Raw genomic sequence first — 19,665 nt, 5'->3', positions numbered from 1 at the left:
ACCCGATAGAACTTAGAACACAATGAACTCAGAAAAATATACGGGGCCAGGAAGTCCACATTCACACCCTTCCTGTTCTTTTTGTAAATGGGAAGAACCTCTTTGCAATGTGGTTTCCTCTCAATTCTGCCTAAAATTCAGAGTAGAAGGAGCACGGGGAAAATTCCACAACCCACACGGCACTGGAGGAGGTTTAGCAATGCTTGATTTCTTCACTTTCCCTTCGCCTAACATTCCTGCTCCCTCCCTGAAGATGATCTGTAACCAATTTTTCAATGAATTCTTGGCAGCTTGATGAATTTAGACAGTATTATCTTTCCTCGTTGAATTGTCTCGGCACTTTTGTCAAAAATCAATTGACCATAAATATATGGGTGTATTTTTTGGAATTTCAATTCTATTCCATTGACCTATGTCTATCCTTATGCTAGTACCACACTATCTGGATTACTGTAGCTTTGTAAAAAGTTTTACAATTAGGAAGTGTGAGTCTTCCACGTTTATTCTTCTTTTTCAAGTGGACTTTTTTTTTTTAAACTCTTCTGGGTCCTGTGTAGCTCCATATGAATTATAGATCAATTTGGGGGGGTATTGATTGACACCTTAACAATTTTAAGTCTTCTGATCCATGAACATGGACTATTTCTCCATTTATTTAGGTCTTCGATTTCTTTAAGCTATGTTTCACAGTTTGTAAAAGGCTTGCCCTCCTTTTGTTAAATTTATTCTTTTTTTAAAAAATGTTTTATTTATTTATTCATGAGAGTCAGAGAGAGAGAGAGAGAGAGAGAGAGGCAGAGGCAGAGGGAGAAGCAGGCTCCCCGCCTAGCAGGGAGCCCGATGCGGGACTCGATCCCAGGACCCTGGGATCATGACCTGAGCCGAAGGCAGACGCTTAACCATCTGAGCCACCCAGGCGCCCCTTGTTAAATTTATTCTTAAGTGTTTTACTCTTTCTGATGGTATTGTGAGTGGAATTGTTTTCTTACTGATGAATTTAGAAAGTGTTCTGTTCTCTGGCATGGTGGGGGTAGGAGGATTTGAAGTGGTTCATCATTGAGTATTCTTGATTAATTATGAATGCTTATCTGTGACATGTCTGTATGTTTAACTGTCAAAGAAGCAGAATATGGCAAAGTGACTAAAGTCTGACTGAAACCACTGAATCTTTGAAGAGTGAGAAGGGGCTTCTGGATTGGCATTCTGTATGCCTCCCACAACACTCTGCATCCCTCCAATAGGGCTCACATCACACTGTATCACAGTGATCTGTTTAGGCCTGTTCCCCCCACTACATCGTGAGTGCATGAAGATAAGGACCATGTCTTATTCTTTTTTTTGGATCCTCAGTATTGAGTATCATGCCTGATAGATACATGGTAGATACTCCATGCACACTGACCACATGCCATGACGTGCTCCATAATAGAGTTATAATGAACAGACTCAAGAGTTGATATACATGTTGCTGTGGGTTCCAGAAAGGGCAGGCCAAAGCCACCTCCCTGACCCAACTTAATTGGACCAGGACTGGAACCAACATTCATCTGGTCCCATCAGCTTCCTCTCTTGCAAATTTGGAAGTGGTGCACTGAACAGCTGAGTCAGATATGTTTGCAGAGCTGAGTCAGGGTGAACGGAAACCATATGCTTGATTAGGCATACGCAGCAGCCACAAGGAGGCAGAAAGAAGCCAGTCTATAGAGAAGGGTGGAAACAGGCCACAGCTCCTGAGAGGGGGCTGCCTTGGGCTCCGGTGGTTCCTTGGGTCTGGTTCTATTTGTGAAGCCAGGCTGCACTTTATTTCTGAGATTTTTCTAATCTCTCAGAGGTGCCATCTGGCAGCCCATCAGTGAAACCTGGCCTGCAGTTGAATTGTATGGGCTCACACATCACTTAAAAGTTTTTGATCCAACATACTAAAATTTGGAAAGTTCATGTAACAAGCCAGATTCCCATCTTGAAAATTGGGAGCTCCCACCATGCAACAAAATCAGGTAGGGTTGAGCAATAGCTGCCCCCTTTGGAGAGGTCTATGCTTCTCACTCTACCACAATTCTTCCCTCTTCCTGTTGTTCCTTACACCTCTGTTCCACTCACTTATGCTCCTTGGCTGTCCCCTGGAGGAAATTAACTACCGATCCCAGCCTTATAATAAAGTGGTACTTCTTCATTTGAATTAACCCGAGTCTAATTTCTGTTCCTTGTAATTAAAACAGCCTTGATGAGAGCTCTGTGGCAGGGCTCCTCTTGACCATCCCCCATCACCATTCTTCTTTCTTCATGCTAACAGAATCCCAATTTTGTGTTCAAGAAGCTGTGGGCATCCCTTGATCCTGTGGGAATGAGGCCCTTCCTTCTCCAGCTCTGGGAGAAGACTCATGCTTTTAGATTCAGATCTTTTAGCAAGGAAACTTTTTGTGACTGTTCCTTCCCCATTCTACCTCCTTTGGAAAAATCTGATATCCAGTACCTTGGCAGCCATCTTGGGGTCATGAGGTTTCATGCATAGGGTTAAATGGCCAACATGCAGAGGAAAGTGGAGAAGAAAAACAAAAAGAAACTGGGTTTTTGATGACATTGTTGAGCTGCTGAGCCTTCCTTAGAACAGCCTGATCCTGGGCTTGTTGTTAAATGAGGAATTAATGTTCAAATGGGTAAGCCATTATTGACTGGTTTTACTGTTGCTTGCAGCTCACTGCTATCCTAGACTAGTTTACTAGTAGTAACCAAGGGAGACTCTTGATCTCACCCTTCAAGGCTCTCTGTTACTTAACATTTGCCCAAAATAATGAATATCCATATTCATTTCAAAGTCCATCCCTAAGATACTTTTACGTTATTGCCAACACATCTCACTTCTGTGTTCTAAGAATACTCGGAATAAGGGAAAGAAAGAAACCACATAGCCTTAGCTACACTGACTGTCTTTTACCATTTTCTGACATCTTTCCTAACACTGAGAGAAACGGATGACATTTCCATTAATGGAAACAGGAGCTTTTGGAAAGTTCGAAATTAGATATAAATGTCTTCTGCTAAAGGCCTTGTATATTCCAGAGCTTGGACAGCTTTGGTGGCAGCTCTTGCATCATTCAATAATACTGGCTTTTTTTCTAAGGGTAGGCAATTTAGAAGGAAAAGACTTTTAAATTTTCATTTTCTCAAGAAGAGAAAGCCCTCAACTGTAAGCCTCTTTACCCCAGGGCCTGGAAAACATTCCTTCCCACCAAGCATCACTATCCCACCCCAGCCCCCAGTTTTTCCAGGTTATTTGAGGGTGACGGGAGTGGACATACTAGTCTGGCAGTGTCTGACTAGTTGTAAGGCTAAAGGAAAAGAAAGGAAAGGAAAGGAAAGGAAAGGAAAGGAAAGGAAAGGAAAGGAAAGGAAAGGGAAGGAAAGGAAAGGAAAGGGAAGGGAAAGGAAGGGAAGGGAAGGGAAGGAAAGGAAAGGGAAGGGAAGGGAAGGGAAGGGAAGGAAAGGAAAGGAAAGGGAAGGGAAGGGAAGGGAAGGAAAGAAAAGGAAAGGGAAGGAAGGAAAGGAAAGGAAAGGAAAGGGAAGGGAAGGAAAGAAAAGGAAAGGGAAGGAAGGAAAGGAAAGGGAAGGGAAGGGAAGGGAAGGGAAGGGAAGGAAAGGAAAGGGAAGGGAAGGGAAGGAAAGAAAAGGAAAGGGAAGGAAGGAAAGGAAAGGGAAGGGAAGGGAAGGGAAGGAAAGGGAAGGGAAGGGAAGGGAAGGGAAGGGAAGGAAAGGGAAGGGAAGGGAAGGAAAGGGAAGGGAAGGGAAGGGAAGGAAAGGGAAGGAAAGGGAAGGGAAGGAAAGAAAAGGAAAGGGAAGGAAAGAAAGGAAAGGAAAGGGAAGGAAAGGAAAGGAAAGGAAAGGAAAGGAAAGGAAAGGAAAGGGAAGGAAAGGAAAGGAAAGGAAAGGAAAGGAAAGGAAAGGAAAGGGAAGGGAAGGGAAGGGAAGAAAAGGAAAGGAAAGGGAAGGGAAAAGAAGGAAGGAAGGAAGGAAAGAAGAAAGAAAGAAAGAAAGAAAGAAAGAAAGAAGAAAGAAAGAAAGAAAGAAAGAAAGAAAGAAAAAGAAAGAAAGAAAAAGAAAGAAAGAAAGAAAGAAAGAAAGAAAGAAAGAAAGAAAGAAAGAAAGAAAGAAAGAAAGAAAGAAAGAAAGACAAGCTAAGGTTCTGTGTGACCCAGAAGAGCTCAGCAGACCAGAAAGAATTAGAACCATAGCCACCCATGGCTCAAGGAAATGTGGGTGTCGGGGAGAGGTAGATCTGCCAAGCTGCTTCCTCTCTGGCTGCCTGGGCTGAGGGGACTACAGTCTGTATTTCAGGAACATGGGACTGTTTGACATTAGCCCAGGACCTGAGCCTACAGTAGTCATCCACTGTGACCTCCACGCCATTGGAAGAAAGTATTGTCTCTAACAGACTCAAAGTCATGACATTGGCAGCCAATGGTGCAACCTGTCCACCTTATTGGAGAGAGTATCACATTAAAGCATCGAGATTACCCTGGATGGACGAAGTTGGCAAGATTCTTAAGTTGAACTGTCACTGGGACATCATGACACATGGAAAGACTTCAATCCTTACAATGTCCACCACCAACATGTTTTAATAAGAGATGAACGTACACATTTGGCTTCCTCAAAATGTTTACTTCAAGCAGGCATCTCCACGCAGAAGGTCAGTCTTCTCTGGCCTTTGATGGGATCCAGCAGCCTCCCCTCTCCTCCGCTAGGTTCCCTGCCTTCATGATGGGGAAGGGGCTCATGGAAACCAAATCCTGGAGGTGGATGTTGTCTGCTGAGACAATGGCATCAGCCCTTCCAATCGAGGCCAACCCCAAACCTAACAGACTGCCCTCTCTCCCTTTGCAAATGTACACACGTCACACATCTGGGCCCTCCCGTTCCTCCCCAACAGTGGCAGAGAACTATTGCTGGAACCCCAGGAGCTGCCTCTATGTAAACACCAAGCCAGCCCTTGACAGCAGGGGTAAGCAAGAAACCAAGGGGCGAAGGATTCCTGGTTCCCTGACCCTGATGGGAGTGGGTGGTTGGTGCAGTATCTTTTCAGCTTCTCTGCCCATGTAGCCAGTTACACATCCAGAGCACTGAAACCTGAGTTAACTGTTTTTCTTTCTTTAAGAGTCACCAACCAACCTGACCGACGAGGGGGTCAGAAAAGAAGCCCCTGGTGCAGCCTTCATTGCTTCCGAAGGGGACGCCCCCCTACTTTGGCTTTGGGCTTTATCCTCACCTCCTCTGGCCTCTGTCCCCAATTCCTGGGGGAGAGGGAGGACGACAGCTTTCTGAGGTGGTCATCTGGTAGAAGTCCCACTGTCCCCACGGACACGTGAATCCGCTGGAGCCAGAGAGAGCGACTCCAGAGGGGACCAGGAGGGGACACATGGCTCAAGTTCAAATGCATGTCCATCTGCCAGAGTCTCTACTAGTCCGGCCCTGGGGAGGCAGACCAAGGGGCCCCTTCTGAGAGAGCATCTCTCAGACCCAGGAACAAGCTGTTCAGGCCACAGCCGGGTCACCTGCAATCTCAAAGAAGAAAACCTGGGGCCAGGGGTGGAGGAGAAATCTCTGAAACAGGTCCTGTTGGTGGACGGCAGGTGCTGAGTCCCTGGGTAGCCGGTCTATACCGGGCTATGGGCCTGGACTGTATCTACAGAGATGTGTAGGTGGTTGTTCACCAAGGGTGTGACTGGCTGACTCTGGGTGGCGTCTGCTTGGCTACCAGTGACACTGGCCACTCCCAATGTGGCAGTTTTCCCATGCAGGTCCACAGGTTATTAACAAGCCTCCCCCCACACATCCGGAGGACCCCCCGAGCAAATGCCTCCCCACCCCCAGGTGGATCTCGATGAATATGAGCAAACGGAGTCAAGACACAAAACCCTGTTGGTCCAGGTTGTCCTTCTGGGTGAGTTCTTGACGGCGGCAGTGACGGTCGGTGCCCCAGCCGGGCTCCACTAGCTCCCCGCGTTCGACAGCCTCAAAGGCCAGCTCAGCCCCGCATCGGTCCCTACTCCTGAGAGCCAGAGTTCGACCTGGTGACGCCTGCGCCATGCGTCCCTCGGCCGACCATCTCCTGGCCCCACTCCCGGTGGCTGGACTCCTGTAGTCCGCGGCCTTTGGTCTCGATGGGCAAGAAGCAGGAGGCCAGGGCAGCCAGGAGGCAGCAGCCGCTATACACGGCCAGCGTCAGGTACACGGAAGATTCCAGCATGACCTGGGGGAGGGAGACACGGGGCCGTGAGCGCGTCTCTTCTGAAACACGGGCACCACCGACCATTCAGGAAGTATTGCTAAAGCCAGGCCCTCTTGGAAGCCCTCTGTGGGATTATCCCATTCAGTCCCCACGACTAAGAGCAAGGGAATTGTCCCCATTTTAAAGACGGAAAAACTGAGCCTCAGAGAGGGTTAAGGAGCATACTCCAGCTCACACAGATACTAAGGATGGGGCTGGGGTTTGAGCTCAGACCCCATTAGGGTCAAGTGTCTGTATTCCTTGGAACGACACTCTCTCTCAGAGCAGTACCTCTGCTGACTTTCTCGCTTAACAGCAGAGCTAAACCCCATTTTCTCATCTGCCAAATAGGTAGGGGCATTATCTGCCTCCCAAGGACAGGATCCTCAAGAGGACTTGGCACCACGCGGGCACATGGCCAGCCCTCCGCAGGAGGTAGTGGTGACATACAATGGCCAAACAGAACAGCCCAGAACAGGGATGCTTGGCTGAAACATGGGGCGGGATTCTGTTTATGTGAAATATCCAGAATTTGTAAACTCATACAGATAGGTTGCACAGGGGCGCCCGCCTGGCTCAGTCGGTAGAGCATGGGGCTCTTGATCTCAGGGTTGTAAGTTAGAGCCCCATGTTGGGTGTAGAACTTACTTTAAAAAAAAAATGCACATTGGTGTGGGCAAGGGGGGGGAGGAGAAATGGGGAGTGGCTGCCTAATGGACATGGACTTTTATTTGATGAAAACGTTTGGGAACTAGACAGCGTTGGCGTTGGCGCAACGCTGTGAATGTGCTAAATGCCACTGAATTGTTCACTTTAACGTGGTTAATGTTATGTTATGTGACTTTTACCTTGGTAAAAAAAAGGGGGGGGATAAAGACAGAAAAAAAAAAGAATTGGATATCAAAGAAGCAAAACGACTTCAAAATAAGATCGCAGGAAATGGGCGCCTGGGTGGCTCAGTCGGTTAAGCGACTGCCTTCGGCTCAGGTCATGATCCTGGAGTCCTGGGATCGAGTCCCGCACTGGGTTCCCTGCTCGGCAGGGAGTCTGCTTCTCCCTCTGACCCTCCGACCCTCCCCCCTCTCATGTGCTCTCTCTCTCAGTCTCTCTCTCTCTCAAATAAATAAATAAAATCTTAAAAAAAAAAATGGGGCGCCTGGGTGGCTCAGTTGGTTAGGCGACTGCCTTCGGCTCAGGTCATGATCCTGGAGTCCCGGGATCGAGTCCCGCATCGGGCTCCCTGCTCAGCAGGGAGTCTCCTTCTCCCTCTGACCCTCCTCCCTCTCATGAGCTCTCTCTCTCTCTCATTCTCTCTCTCTCAAATAAATAAATAAAATCTTTAAAAAAAAAAAAAAGATCGCTGGAAATGGATAGAAATGCTCTAAGACCCGTAAGAGGCTGCAAAATTCTGCAAATACACCTAATCATCCAACTCAGAAACCAGGGCCCGAGGCATCTGTTTCCCACTAAATCGTGTTGCTTTCAACAGTTTGTTCTCATCTTACTTGTTTTCATCCAATTAGTTTTTGGCCAAATCGTATGGCACCCCCAGGGTCTTCTGCATAAGAAAGACTCGGGTTTGAGTCCTAGCTTCTCTGCTTCCCAGCTGTGTGACCTTGGACAAGTCCCTTTACCTTTCTGAGCCTGTTTTCTCATTTGCAAGCAATACGACTCCTTTCATAGGATGGGTTGTTAGGGTAAAATAAGATAATGCACACCACCGAGGGCTCTGCAGAAGGCTCAACATGGAGTAGCTGCTCGCCATGCTTTGGCTTTTGTCATGCCCACCCCCTCCGTATTTGGGGGCGATACCCACCTGAGCAATGAACGGGGTAATGAGAGCACCCACTCTTGCCATGCCGCTGCAGGTGCCCAGGCCCAGGGCTCGAGTTGCTGTGGGGTAGACCTGAAACACAGCCATCAATGTGGGCTTGAGGAAATGCAGGATCCTCCCTCTTCTCTAGCTCAGGAGTGATGGGACTGACCCCCACGGGCAGGTCTGAAGTTAGCGTGAGTCACTCAGCTGTTGGTGACCACATCAAGGGGTGGGAGACCAGGTGAGGAGTCTCATCTCAGAGGGGGTAGGAAGTTCAACTGAGAAAGAAGGCAAGAGGCCAAGCTGTGGGTGGGAACCCAGTAAGGGGGTCTTCCCTGCCCGGGGTGGTCCCCCAAATACTCCACCAGGAACTGGTACACATTTAGGATCCAGACCCTGTTCCACCTGCTACTTTTCACTCATTCACCTTGAAACACTGGTCATAGCTCTTCAAAGCATTTCATAAAGACAGAGGTGGAAATGTTTACACGGTTTCTCAGTTGGTACCCAGGAGTGGCTCCCGTGCCTAGCTCTCCCTTGGGCAAAGCGAGAAGTCATGTGCATCTTCCAGGCCAAGGCAATTAAGAAGTAGGCATGTCTTCTCCACTCCCTTCCCCAGTCCACTGGCTGGAAGGAGGACTCCGAGGACTCCAAGGCCCTGGGGCAGGATTTCTCAACCTTGGCACTATGGACATTTGGGGATGGGTCCTTCCTTGTGGTGGGGGGCTGTCCTGTGCATTGTAGGATGTTCAGCAGCATCCCTGACCTCTACCCACTAGATGCCAGCAGCACCTTCTGCACTGCTCTCCCTGAGTTGTGACAACCCAAAATATCCACGGGCATTGAAAATGTCCCCGGGGCGGCGGGGGGGGGAGGGGAGCGGTGCTGGCAAAATCACCCTTGGTTAACAATTACTGGATGAGGAACTTGCAAGATGCAAGGAGCTTGGGTCCCCGAATCACTGTAGAAGTGAAAGCACACCCATTTGGACTGTTTCATTAGTGAGAAACTTCTGTTGTGTCGATACATTCCATTTGGGGAGTTATTTGTATAGCAGTTAGCACACCACTAACAACTACAATGCTCAGTGCAGAAGCTCGAGAAGAATAAAGAACATACAGGGAAAAGCAAAGCTCATGCCTGATCCTAACACTCAGAGATAACCATTGTCACATTTCCATGTATATCCTTCCAGATCTTTCTATGACTGTATATACATCTGCATTCATTCATTTATGTATTCACTCAACATATACTTTGAGTGCATACCATATGCATTTACATATATTTTAATTCACCCAATGACACAAGCAATATATAAACATATTCTCCTTATCAGAAATTAAAATACCTGAACTCCCTTTGATCCACAACCTCTCCCAGGAAATAGTCCCCAGAGGTCCCCACTGTTACGAAGTTTGGAATGTATCCACCCAGAGGCATTAAAAATATGTGTAAACAAAATATATAGCATTGTTTTAAAAATATAAATGGTGTCATATCATACTGACCAGTCTGAAACTTGCTTTATCCATTCAGCACTATGTCTTAAAATCCTATGGATATATAGACATCTATTTCATTCTTTTTAACTGCTGTAATTGTATTCCACAATGGATATTCCACAGTTTACAATTTAATACAGATTGGTAGACATTGTATTAAAAGAGGGGCACAGACACTGACCAGCAAAAGGAAGTCAGGGGAGGGGAAGATCTGGGAGGGCTTCTTGGAGGAGGCAGGATTGGTGTTAGGCCTGAGGTGGGGTGGAGGGAGCTGGGTTCAAGATGATGACTCAGAGTGAGGACTCTGGAGTGCTGTGGGAAGGAGGGCTAATCTAGACACCCTCCTTCCCCTGGCACAGCATCTGGTACATAATATTCTCCTCCTCCCTTTGCTCCAATCTAAAATAAAATGAAATAAAATACAATAGGTCTAAAATAAATAACCCATAATCCCTGAGTGTGGGAAATTGGACATGCTCGGGTGCTATTGTGTGGAGTGTAAATTCGTGCCACATTTTAGGCGGTGAGCTCTCAAGTCCACTCAATATTTGTAACGTTTATAGGCTTTAACTCAGCAATTCCACATCTTGACATTTATTCTATGGGACTCACACACATGTACATGACTATATAAAGCTGTTTACCTCGGCATCGTTTGTAATAGTGAAAACTTGGAAAACAATCCAAATTTCTCCTAGTAGGAGAATTGTTATAAAATCATGATTTGCCCACACTATACTATATAGTATAGTAAAATATATAATATATATGCATATATATACCATATAGTATAATCCAGTATACAATATAAAGTATATACACTGCATAGTGAAGTATAGTATAGAATATACATAGTATATATAGTATAGAGTATAATAAAATAGAGTATATAATATATAGTTGTATACTATATAGTAAAGGGATAGTATATAATATACATAGTATATATAGTATAGAGTATAATAAAATAGAGTATATAATATATAGTTGTATACTATATAGTAAAGGGATAGTATATAATATACATAGTATATATAGTATAGAGAATAATAAAATAGAGTATATAATATACAGTTGTATACTATATAGTAAAGGGATAGTATATAATATATATAGTATATATATACTATATAGTATAGCATATAATAGGTAGTATATATTAGCATATTATATATAGGATACACTATATATAGTATATACTTTATACTATATAGTACAGTAGAGTAGAGCAAGTATGGAAAAGAACAAAGTAGGTTCATATGTCCTGTGCTCATTGTCTTCAATCTTCGTCTCCAGAATTCCCCACCTCCTTCTCTCCCCTGAGACTCTGGAACACTCCCCTCTCCTCACCCCACTGGCCTCGGGTGGCAGCAGCATCCCCAGCCACCTCCACCCCATTGCAAGCTCTGGGGCACTTTATTGCTTTCATGTTTCCCTAAGCCTTGTCCCACACCATTGTAATTAGTTTCTTTATTAAAACTCTTCCCAGTTGCTCACTTCCCCAGTTTGGTACATGCACTAACATAAATTAGCATGTGCCTAGAAAAAAACTGAATTATTAAAAAAAGGTGGTATCTAGGAAGGGGGAACATGGGGCCCTTTAATTTTTGGTTTTATGCAGTTCGATACCATTTGCAACTTTTACATTGAACATCAGCTTTCATAAGCAGAAAAAAAATGATCGAAAGATAGCCTGCAACAATGAAGAGTCTCACAGTCACTACTCAGACAGACGCACGGACAAATCCCATTCTGAGGATCCCAGGCTGGGTGTTTCTGGAGGCAGAGCTCCCTCCCTCCCCTTCCCCGCTGCTCACAGACCGCCCCCCGCCTACCTCAGGTGTGTAAACATAGGCTGCCTGGAAGCCTCCAGAAATAAATGCTCTTGCAATGAAGAGTAACAGAGTGAGCATGTTTCTAGGGAGAGAAATAAAAAAGAAGATGAGCAGGTTTTTGTTGTTGTTGTTGTTGTTTTCTGTCAGCTTGTTTCAGCAAAGTCCTATCTACCCAGGCAGAATTTATACCCTAGAAATTGGCTCAGCCCACCCCCACCCAACATATCCACACAGGCACACAATCCTGCTGCCTTTTCTAAAGGCCTGCCTTTATAAGTTTATCATTCTCCGAAGTTCCAGGCTAAGAGCTGCAAACATCTGTGGTGCCCAGGTTGAGGACAAGGTCAGAGAGAAGTGATATAAATCATTGAAAACCCAGACGAGGCCTGGTAGAGTCAGGAGCCAGCTGAGCCAGTGAAAGTAAACTTCTATGCAGTATTTTTAAGGTAATCCTGGTCCCTGACCCTCTGTTCCATTGTTCCCCAAAATGCCTAAGAACACCAACATGTCAGGGTCTTAGCTACCTCTCCAGGCCTTCCACATATTCCTCACCAGCTTTGGTCTGGGGCCTCTCCGAGGTCAAGAGAGGCATAAGCCTCTTCCATATTTTGAGGCTCTTGATAGATGGAAAAATGGAGAAATGCCAAAAAAGGGATTATACAACAGGCCCTTGAAATATTTCCATTGAACAAAGGAATGCTTTTAACGCATACATAAACAGTTGTATGTGCGATCTCTCTGGGAGACAATGTCAAAAGTCTAAATGTGACAGTGTTGGGGCAAAACCTGGACCAAAGTGCCCCCCAGCCCTACCCCCATTAGAGGTCCCAAATTGAGTCTGATCTTGTGGTCAAGAGTCTCAGTCCTAGTGAGGGACCGGGGAAGGCGGGGGGACGGGGGGAATCTCTCAGATGACCACCGGGAATATAGCCCACAGCTTAGAGGCCCAAAGAGACACTGACCGTGACCTGAGAAGTGAACCTGCTGCTCAGAGAGAGCTGGTTTCAAGACCCACCTTCCAACACAAATGAACAGCAGGAGGCTGCAGAGGGAGAAGATGATGAAGCACAGGGCCATGGTCTTCTTGCGGCCCAGGCGATCAATAATCCATAGAGTCACAAGGACACCTGGGGGAGAGCAGGGGCACCATGGCAGGAGGCTTCCAATATGGCTCCCAATGCCCCCCGCCTCCTGGTGTTCACACCCCATATAATTCCTTGCCCCTGAGAGTGCGCTTGACCTACTGAGTCGCTTCTCATGACTAGAATACAGAAAAGCACTGGGATGTCACTTCTGAGATGAAGTTATAAAAGAATGTGGCTTCTGCTTTGCTGGTATTTTCTCTCCACATCTGAGCCTAAAAGTGGCCTCTGGCCAATAACCAGTGAGGAACTGAGGCCCTCAGTCCAACAACCCTGGAGGCATTGAATCTTGCCAACGACCACGTGAGTGAGCATGGAAACAGGCCCCATCCCAGCTGAACTTTCAGATGTGACTGCAGATGCTGGGCTAACAGCGCCATCGCGGTCTTGTCAGATAAGCTGACGCAGAGGACCCAGGTAGGCCACTCCCAGCTTCCTGACCCACAGAAACTGTGAGTAATAAATATGTTGTTTGAGGTCACTAAAATATGGGATAATTTGTTACACAGCAATGGATAACTAAATAGCCACCAAGGGATGTGGTATTATTGGATCCCGGCAATGGACACTAGGGATGGGAGTCAGAACCACCCGGGTTCTAAGGCCTCCTTCTGCCTCTAACTTGCCATACGGTCTTGGGTTTGTCCCTTGCCTTTTCTGAGCCTCAGTTACTTCATCTGTAAAATGGGACTCAATAAAAATAAGACTCCCCACTTCAGTAGAGACAGTATAGCATGGTGCTTATTATTAATAATATTAATAATTATTAAATCTAGGCTCAGCACTTTACATCTATTATCTTGCTTAATCATCAAAACTCCCTAAAATAGGGCGCCTGGGTGGCTCAGTCAGTTAAGCGACTGCCTTCGGCTCAGGTCATGATCCTGGAGTCCCGGGATCGAGTCCCGCATCGGGCTCCCTGCTCGGCGGGGAGTCTGCTTCTCCCTCTGACCCTCTCCCTCTCATGCTCTCTCTATCTCATTCTCTCTGTCTCAAATAAATAAATAAAATCTTTAAAAAAAAAAAAAAACTCCCTAAAATAAATGCCATCAACACCTGCATTTCCCACACTTATTCAATCAAAAAATTAAGTGCCTGCTGTGGTCAGGAACTGTTCTGGGAGCCTTGGGATGTGTCAGTGAACAGAAACGACAAATCATAAATGTAATAAATAAGAATTATCTGAGTTTCAGAAAGGTAAAATCATGGAAATCATCGAAAAGTCATGGAAATGGTTATTGGCAATGTGGTATCTAACTCCAAGTCCCTAGTCTTACCCTCTGAGCTCTGTGGGGAAGGGTTTTAGAAGAAAGATAGACAGGGTAGTACAGGAGTGAAGACCCTGGGCTCCGGGGTGGGACCTCAGTTCTTAGCTCTGCCAAGTGTAGGACACTCAGTGTTTTAGCTGAGCTTTCCTAGAAGCAGACCCTGGGGCAAGGGTCCAAGTACAAGTGCTTGCTTGAGAGGTAACCCAAAGAAACACCAGTGGGAGGCTGGGAAAGTAAGATAGGGAAGGGAAGACAAGAGTGCCTGTCAAGCAAGTTACCATTGTGGGCAGTTGCTATCGAATTCCACTGGGGGGCTCTGGGAGCCAGTGTGGAACAGGCATCTTAGAATTCTGCCTGATGGGCGAGGAAGCTAGGCTATTTATATACCACCGACTCTTGCAGTTATCATTAGAAAGCAGCTCCCAGATGTTAAGTCCCTGGGACTTCCAGCCACCTTGCTTGCTTTTAGATCCTGAGGCTTTCCATCCCTCTTGAGAGAGCCCTCAGACACAAAGACGCAGATACCAGCAGCTGCAAGTTTAGGAACAGTTTTTGGCTACACCTCTCTAAGCCTTAGTTTCTTCAGTTGTAAAATGGGAGATAATTCTGCTACTTCTCAAGACTAAATGAGACATACCTAGAAAACACTTAGCGTGGAGCCAGATATCCATATGGTAAGCGCTCAGTAAATACCAGATACTATTGTTGTAATAATTATTAGTTTTTTGAAAGGAAAAGATAGATCACCTTCACTTTATGAGCAGGTTTGGATTTTTTGACACCCACTGATCCTTCCAGTGTGAGTGCTGATGGGGGACAATTCTCCATGGGTCTCTTGTATTTCTTTTTTTTTTTTTTTAAAGATTTTATTTATTTATTCATGAGAGACAGAGAGAGAGAGGCAGAGGGAGAAGCAGGCTCCCAAGGAGCAGGGAGCCCGATGCGGGACTCGATCCCAGGACCCCGGGATCATGACCTGAGCCGAAGGCAGACGCTTAACCATCTGAGCCACCCAGGCGCCCGGGTCTCTTGTATTTCTTGCATGCAGAGGCTCTAGCTGCCCTTTGTTCCAGGCTATCATTTAATTTGGATAGTCAATAGCCTTGGAAGATAGAGATATTGTCCCCTTCCAGAATCAAGGGCAGGTCTGTTTACTGTCCAGTGTAATAAAGGTGATGTCTCTCTCTCTGGAGCAAAACTGGGCAGGTCTCTGGCAACCCATTACAGAAGATTTGAGTTCCCTAAGCCTGGGATTCCTCAGGTAAGCAAAGTGAAAAGGGGATTGAGGAAGATACTGGGAAGTCAAGGAAAACTGCGGAATACAGGGTCAAGAATATAGGGAGTAGTAGATCAACCAGGTACATGGAAGGGAACACTCAGGTAATTCCTCAAGCAGCAACCATCATCCATTATCAGCCTGTGTATGCATTTGGGTGACGGGTTCTTATCAAAGGACCAGAGTTAGAGCACAACAGGTGTACCCACTACCTCATTGCATGTGTAACATCCACCTGGACCCTTTGTCATCAGCCTTGTGTGATTTGGGAGCAAGGGGAGCTGACACTAATATGCTATTCATGTGCTATCGAATTCCACTGGGGGGCTCTGGGAGCCAGTGTGGAACATGTTGCTTGCTGTGCCATGGGTAATAAATAGTCTTTGTCTTTGACCCAGGAGTCTCATGTCTTCTGCCAGTGAGCGTGACAATGGGCAGCCTAATCTGTGAGCCTTCAAGTAGAGTAGCCTTCACAGTTCTTGTCAACTTGTAGCTAAGGGCTGAAAAAAGAACCTCCAGCTCCCCTAGAAAGGGGATTTGCTTCCAGGCAGCACCAGGTGGAACCACCAGATGAGCAGCCCCACCTCACACAGGTTCCTCACCTGGGAACTCAGAGAGCGTAGTCCACAGCAGGTCCATGTAATCCTCCTCACTCAGGTACTCACAGGCCAGGCTGCATTTTGCTTCTACTGCCTTCTTCTGGCTAGAGACTGGGAGGTGGGAGACAGGAGAAAGAAGAGCCATGCCTAGAAACTATGACTCACACTCTCCTGCTCCCACACCTCCTTCCCTGGGCATGCTTCAGTTGGGATACCGTGGAAAGGGCCCAGGCCCGGGAGTCAGACAGACTCAGGTTCAAATCCCAACCAGCAGGGCTACAGCTTTATCTTTCTGAGCCTCAGTTTCTTCATAAAACTGGAGCTAATAAAGCCACTGGGCAAGGTGGTTGGGAGAATGAAATCAGGCTGTGCATATGAATGTGCTTAGCCCAGAATTGGCACACACTAGGTATTTTTGTGGCAGACAGACTCCAGGTGGCAGACTCCAGGGTGGCCTCTATGGTCCCCACCTATATTATCTGGCCCCCATTACTTCCTTGATCCCACCTTCTGTCTCTCGCCCTTGCTCTGTTCACTATACTCCAGCTACACTGGTTTTCTTGCTGTTCCTTCAACACTCCTGCCTCAGGACCTTTGCACTGGCTGCTGCCTCTTCCTGAATTGCTCTTGATATATCCCTATGACTAATTTCCTCACCTCCTTTATGTCTTTCTTTAAATCTCACCTCATGGAGGCCATTCTGACCACCCCATTTAAAACTTCAACCAACCCACTGCCCCTTGCTCTGCCACCCATTCCTGACCTCCCTTATCCTGCTTGGCTATCTTTTTCCCCCATACCTTTGTTAAGAAATAGCATGAAAGACTTTGAAATGGGCAAAATGTTTTGTCTAGTGCACGCTTACAAGTTGTATCACCTTTCATTATCTGTGAGCTCTGCACATTATAGAATATTGATATTAATGCAAATGATTCTTATCGATCAAAATGCAAATTGTGTCTGGTGATGCAATTGATTATTGCCTTATGCATATTGACAAGTTGTGCCTCTAATTGTAAAGCCTTTTCAGCATTTCTGATTGCCTATATACGTACATGTATTTTTGAATTCTCCTTTGAACCAGATGCAAACCCTTGCTGGCGTTAGTAAACAATTCTCCATGGGTTGCTCACATTTCTGCATGTTTGATAAGCAAAGACACTGACTATCTTTGTTCTAAACTATCTTTTCAAGGACCTTTGTTTAACCAACAACTTTGACAGGAAGTGTCCAACTTTGGAGCAAGGGGCAGGTTTGCTTATGGGCTTCAGTGGCATAATGTCTCCCTGCAGGACAAGGGCAGGCTTTACCGGCTGTCTGTCTTTACCATCCAGGATAAGAGAGCTAGATGCCCTAAGCTCAGAGATCCCCCTTTTTTTAAAAAAAATATTTTATTTATTTGACAGAGAAAGACACAACGAGAGAGGGAACACAAACGGGGAGTGGGAGAGGGAGAAGCAGACTCCCCGCCGAGCAGGGAGCCCGATGCAGGACTCGATCCCGGGACTCCAGGATCATGACCCGAGCCGAAGGCAGTCGCTTAACCAACTGAGCCACCCAGGCGCCCAGAGATCCCCTTTTGTAACATAACCCACTGCTTTTGCAGCTGTGGCCCCCCTTCTTCATATTACCCTGTGGGAATGGGAGCTCCTTACGTTGTAAGGAAATGCTGATACTTCAGCGACTGCTATTACTGTGAGTAACAAAGTCCTTTGTCTCTGATCCAGGAGTGTTGTATCTTTTGCAGGCATCTGTGGAAGCGGTGGAAGGCTAACTTGCTAGCTTACAAAGAGGTAAGTCCTCAGACTTTTCACAGTTCTTAACTGGTTCATTCATTAATTGAGGAGTTAAATAAAATAACATCTTTGATATATGTTCATTGTATATTTGTAGGGGAGGCATGGTTTTGCCTTTTCTTTAAATTTTTTTCTTTGACACACCTATCACCTTCCAACACGCTATGTTATTTACTTATTTATGCTCTTCTCTCTCTTTTTTTCTCTCCCCACCAAAATATGAGCATACAGGGTAAGGATATTTGTAGTTTGTATTCAGCGATGTATCCTAACACCTAGATCAGTACCTGGCGTATAGAAAATATCGAATGAATGACTTGCCCAAGGTCACACAACTACTTGGTGCTAGAACCCAGGCTCCCTGATTTCCAGCTATGGGCTTGCTGCACAGTATCACTTTCCTACCCAGGGATGAGAGAGAGCTTTAAACAGGAGTTGGCAAAATATCACCTGCAAGTCATAGCTGGTCTCCTGCCTGTTTCTGCCTGGCTTGCATGCTAAGCGTGGTTTTTACATCTTAAAATGATTTTTAAAAATCAAAGAGGAATAACACTTCATGACATAGAAATGATATGCCATCCAAATTTGCATTCACGAATAAGGTTTTATCAGAACACAAGCAGTGTTCGTTCATTAACCTATTGTCCACAGCTATTTTCCTCCTCCAACGGCAGAGGTGTATGTCCCACAAAGCCTAAAATATTGACTGTCTGGCCCTTTATAGAAAAAGTTTGCCAATCCCTGCTTTGTAACACTCCCCTGGATCCTCTGCTTTGCTCCAGTGCGTCCACTGTTAGGGACATGCAATTTATACTCTCTCAGTACCAAACCCCAAATATGCGGCTAAGCCACCAACTTATTAAATCCTTATACCAATAAACCAAACTATTAACTAAGATTATAGAGGCTTAGTATGAAAAAGATAACTGGGCAAATCCCGCAGACAAGCAAGAACTTGATCCCTTTATCCTCCACCCAGGGTTCAATGCTAGGAACCTATTCTTAAAGATAGAATGGTTTGAAAGCCCAGACATCTGCATATACACTTTGCTTTCTATTTTGTTCCTTCTGTCCAGCGGCTCCCACCTCTAGCTGCACAATTGAATCTGCCTTCGGCTCAGGTCGTGATCCTGGATTCCTGGGATCAAGCCCCACATGGGGCTCCCTGCTCAGCGGGGAGTCTGCTTCTCCCTCTCCCTCTGCCCCTCTCCCCTGCTCATGCTCTCTCTCGCATGTGGGCATGTTCTCTCAAATTAATAAATAAGTAAATAAAATCTTTTAAAAATAAAAAAAATAAAAGCTCCTCCGGGTGATTCTGTTGTGTGGCCAGGGTTGAGATCCAGCCTGGTTCTCAGACCTCATATGCACATGAGAATTGCTGCATAGGATCATGGCCATCAAACTGAGTGCTGTACTTCACCGAGCCCTTTAAGTGACATAAGATATGACTCTGCTGTAATGTCACTTTTATCATGACAAGATTATTTGGCTTTCTACAGAGTATCTTGGAGACCACAGTCCAGGTCTTCTATGCTCATTTGGCAGAGGCTTTCTCCCAGGAGTCTGCGGGATAACGTCACCGGTATTTGTGCATGGTCAGGCTCAGGAGAGGTGGAACCTGGGGTGGGCATGCGTGTGTGACTATGTAGGGGGGGAGTAGGGTGGTTTGATACTCACTGCTGCAGACATCTCCTGCCTGAAAGAGCTCAGTGGTGAGCAGAACTAATCCATAGTAAGAAAACGCATTGGAAAACCTGCCAGAAAGGAAGAAAGAAGAGGTAAAGAAATGACGGGAGAAATGCAAGTCCCCTTTCCCCATCCCCTCAGGAAGGACTTGCATCTATAACAGCGAGGACCAGTCTTTGGGCATGGGTGACACTGGACCTTTGGGGGCTTTCCTGGGGCCCTTGAGCAGGAAAATGGCAGGTACAAAGCATAGTGATGTGATAAAGGGACGTGATCTTTTGTCCTTTGAAAGACCAAGAACTGTATTATATCACAGAGAACACCCAAGGTTGTTTATTCAACTGGCAATAGGGAAAACAAGTTTGGGGGACCAGAATTTGGAAGAACACAGTCATGGGTGACATTGATCAGGGCTTCTGGGCCAAGTCGGTCGACGTGAAGAGAGAAGAGGAGGGGAAAGCTTTGATAATAAAGAGC

The 19,665-nt window shown here is 46.0% G+C and overlaps 1 protein-coding gene across 1 annotated transcript in view; it reads right to left on the bottom strand.

Annotated features, from left to right (window-relative positions):
• Positions 1 to 6,040: 6,040 nt before the first annotated feature.
• Positions 6,041 to 19,665, bottom strand: part of SVOP (SV2 related protein) — a 51,070-nt gene continuing 37,445 nt past the window's right edge. Inside the window, exons 10-15 of the mRNA XM_064577694.1 lie at positions 19,180 to 19,256; positions 15,710 to 15,817; positions 12,437 to 12,548; positions 11,422 to 11,503; positions 8,082 to 8,171; positions 6,041 to 6,247 (exon numbers count right to left, since the gene is read on the bottom strand). Of these exons, the coding sequence (XP_064433764.1) occupies positions 6,041 to 6,247; positions 8,082 to 8,171; positions 11,422 to 11,503; positions 12,437 to 12,548; positions 15,710 to 15,817; positions 19,180 to 19,256 (676 nt within the window). The remainder of the gene's footprint in view (positions 6,248 to 8,081; positions 8,172 to 11,421; positions 11,504 to 12,436; positions 12,549 to 15,709; positions 15,818 to 19,179; positions 19,257 to 19,665) is intronic.

Source organism: Mirounga angustirostris, unplaced genomic scaffold, assembly GCF_029215605.1.
Source record: "Mirounga angustirostris isolate CCGP_5_RB_7025 unplaced genomic scaffold, mMirAng1.0.hap1 SCAF_14, whole genome shotgun sequence".
NCBI lineage: Eukaryota > Metazoa > Chordata > Mammalia > Carnivora > Phocidae > Mirounga > Mirounga angustirostris.
Note: the sequence above shows the minus strand (reverse complement) of the source record. Positions and strands in the feature narration are given on the sequence as shown.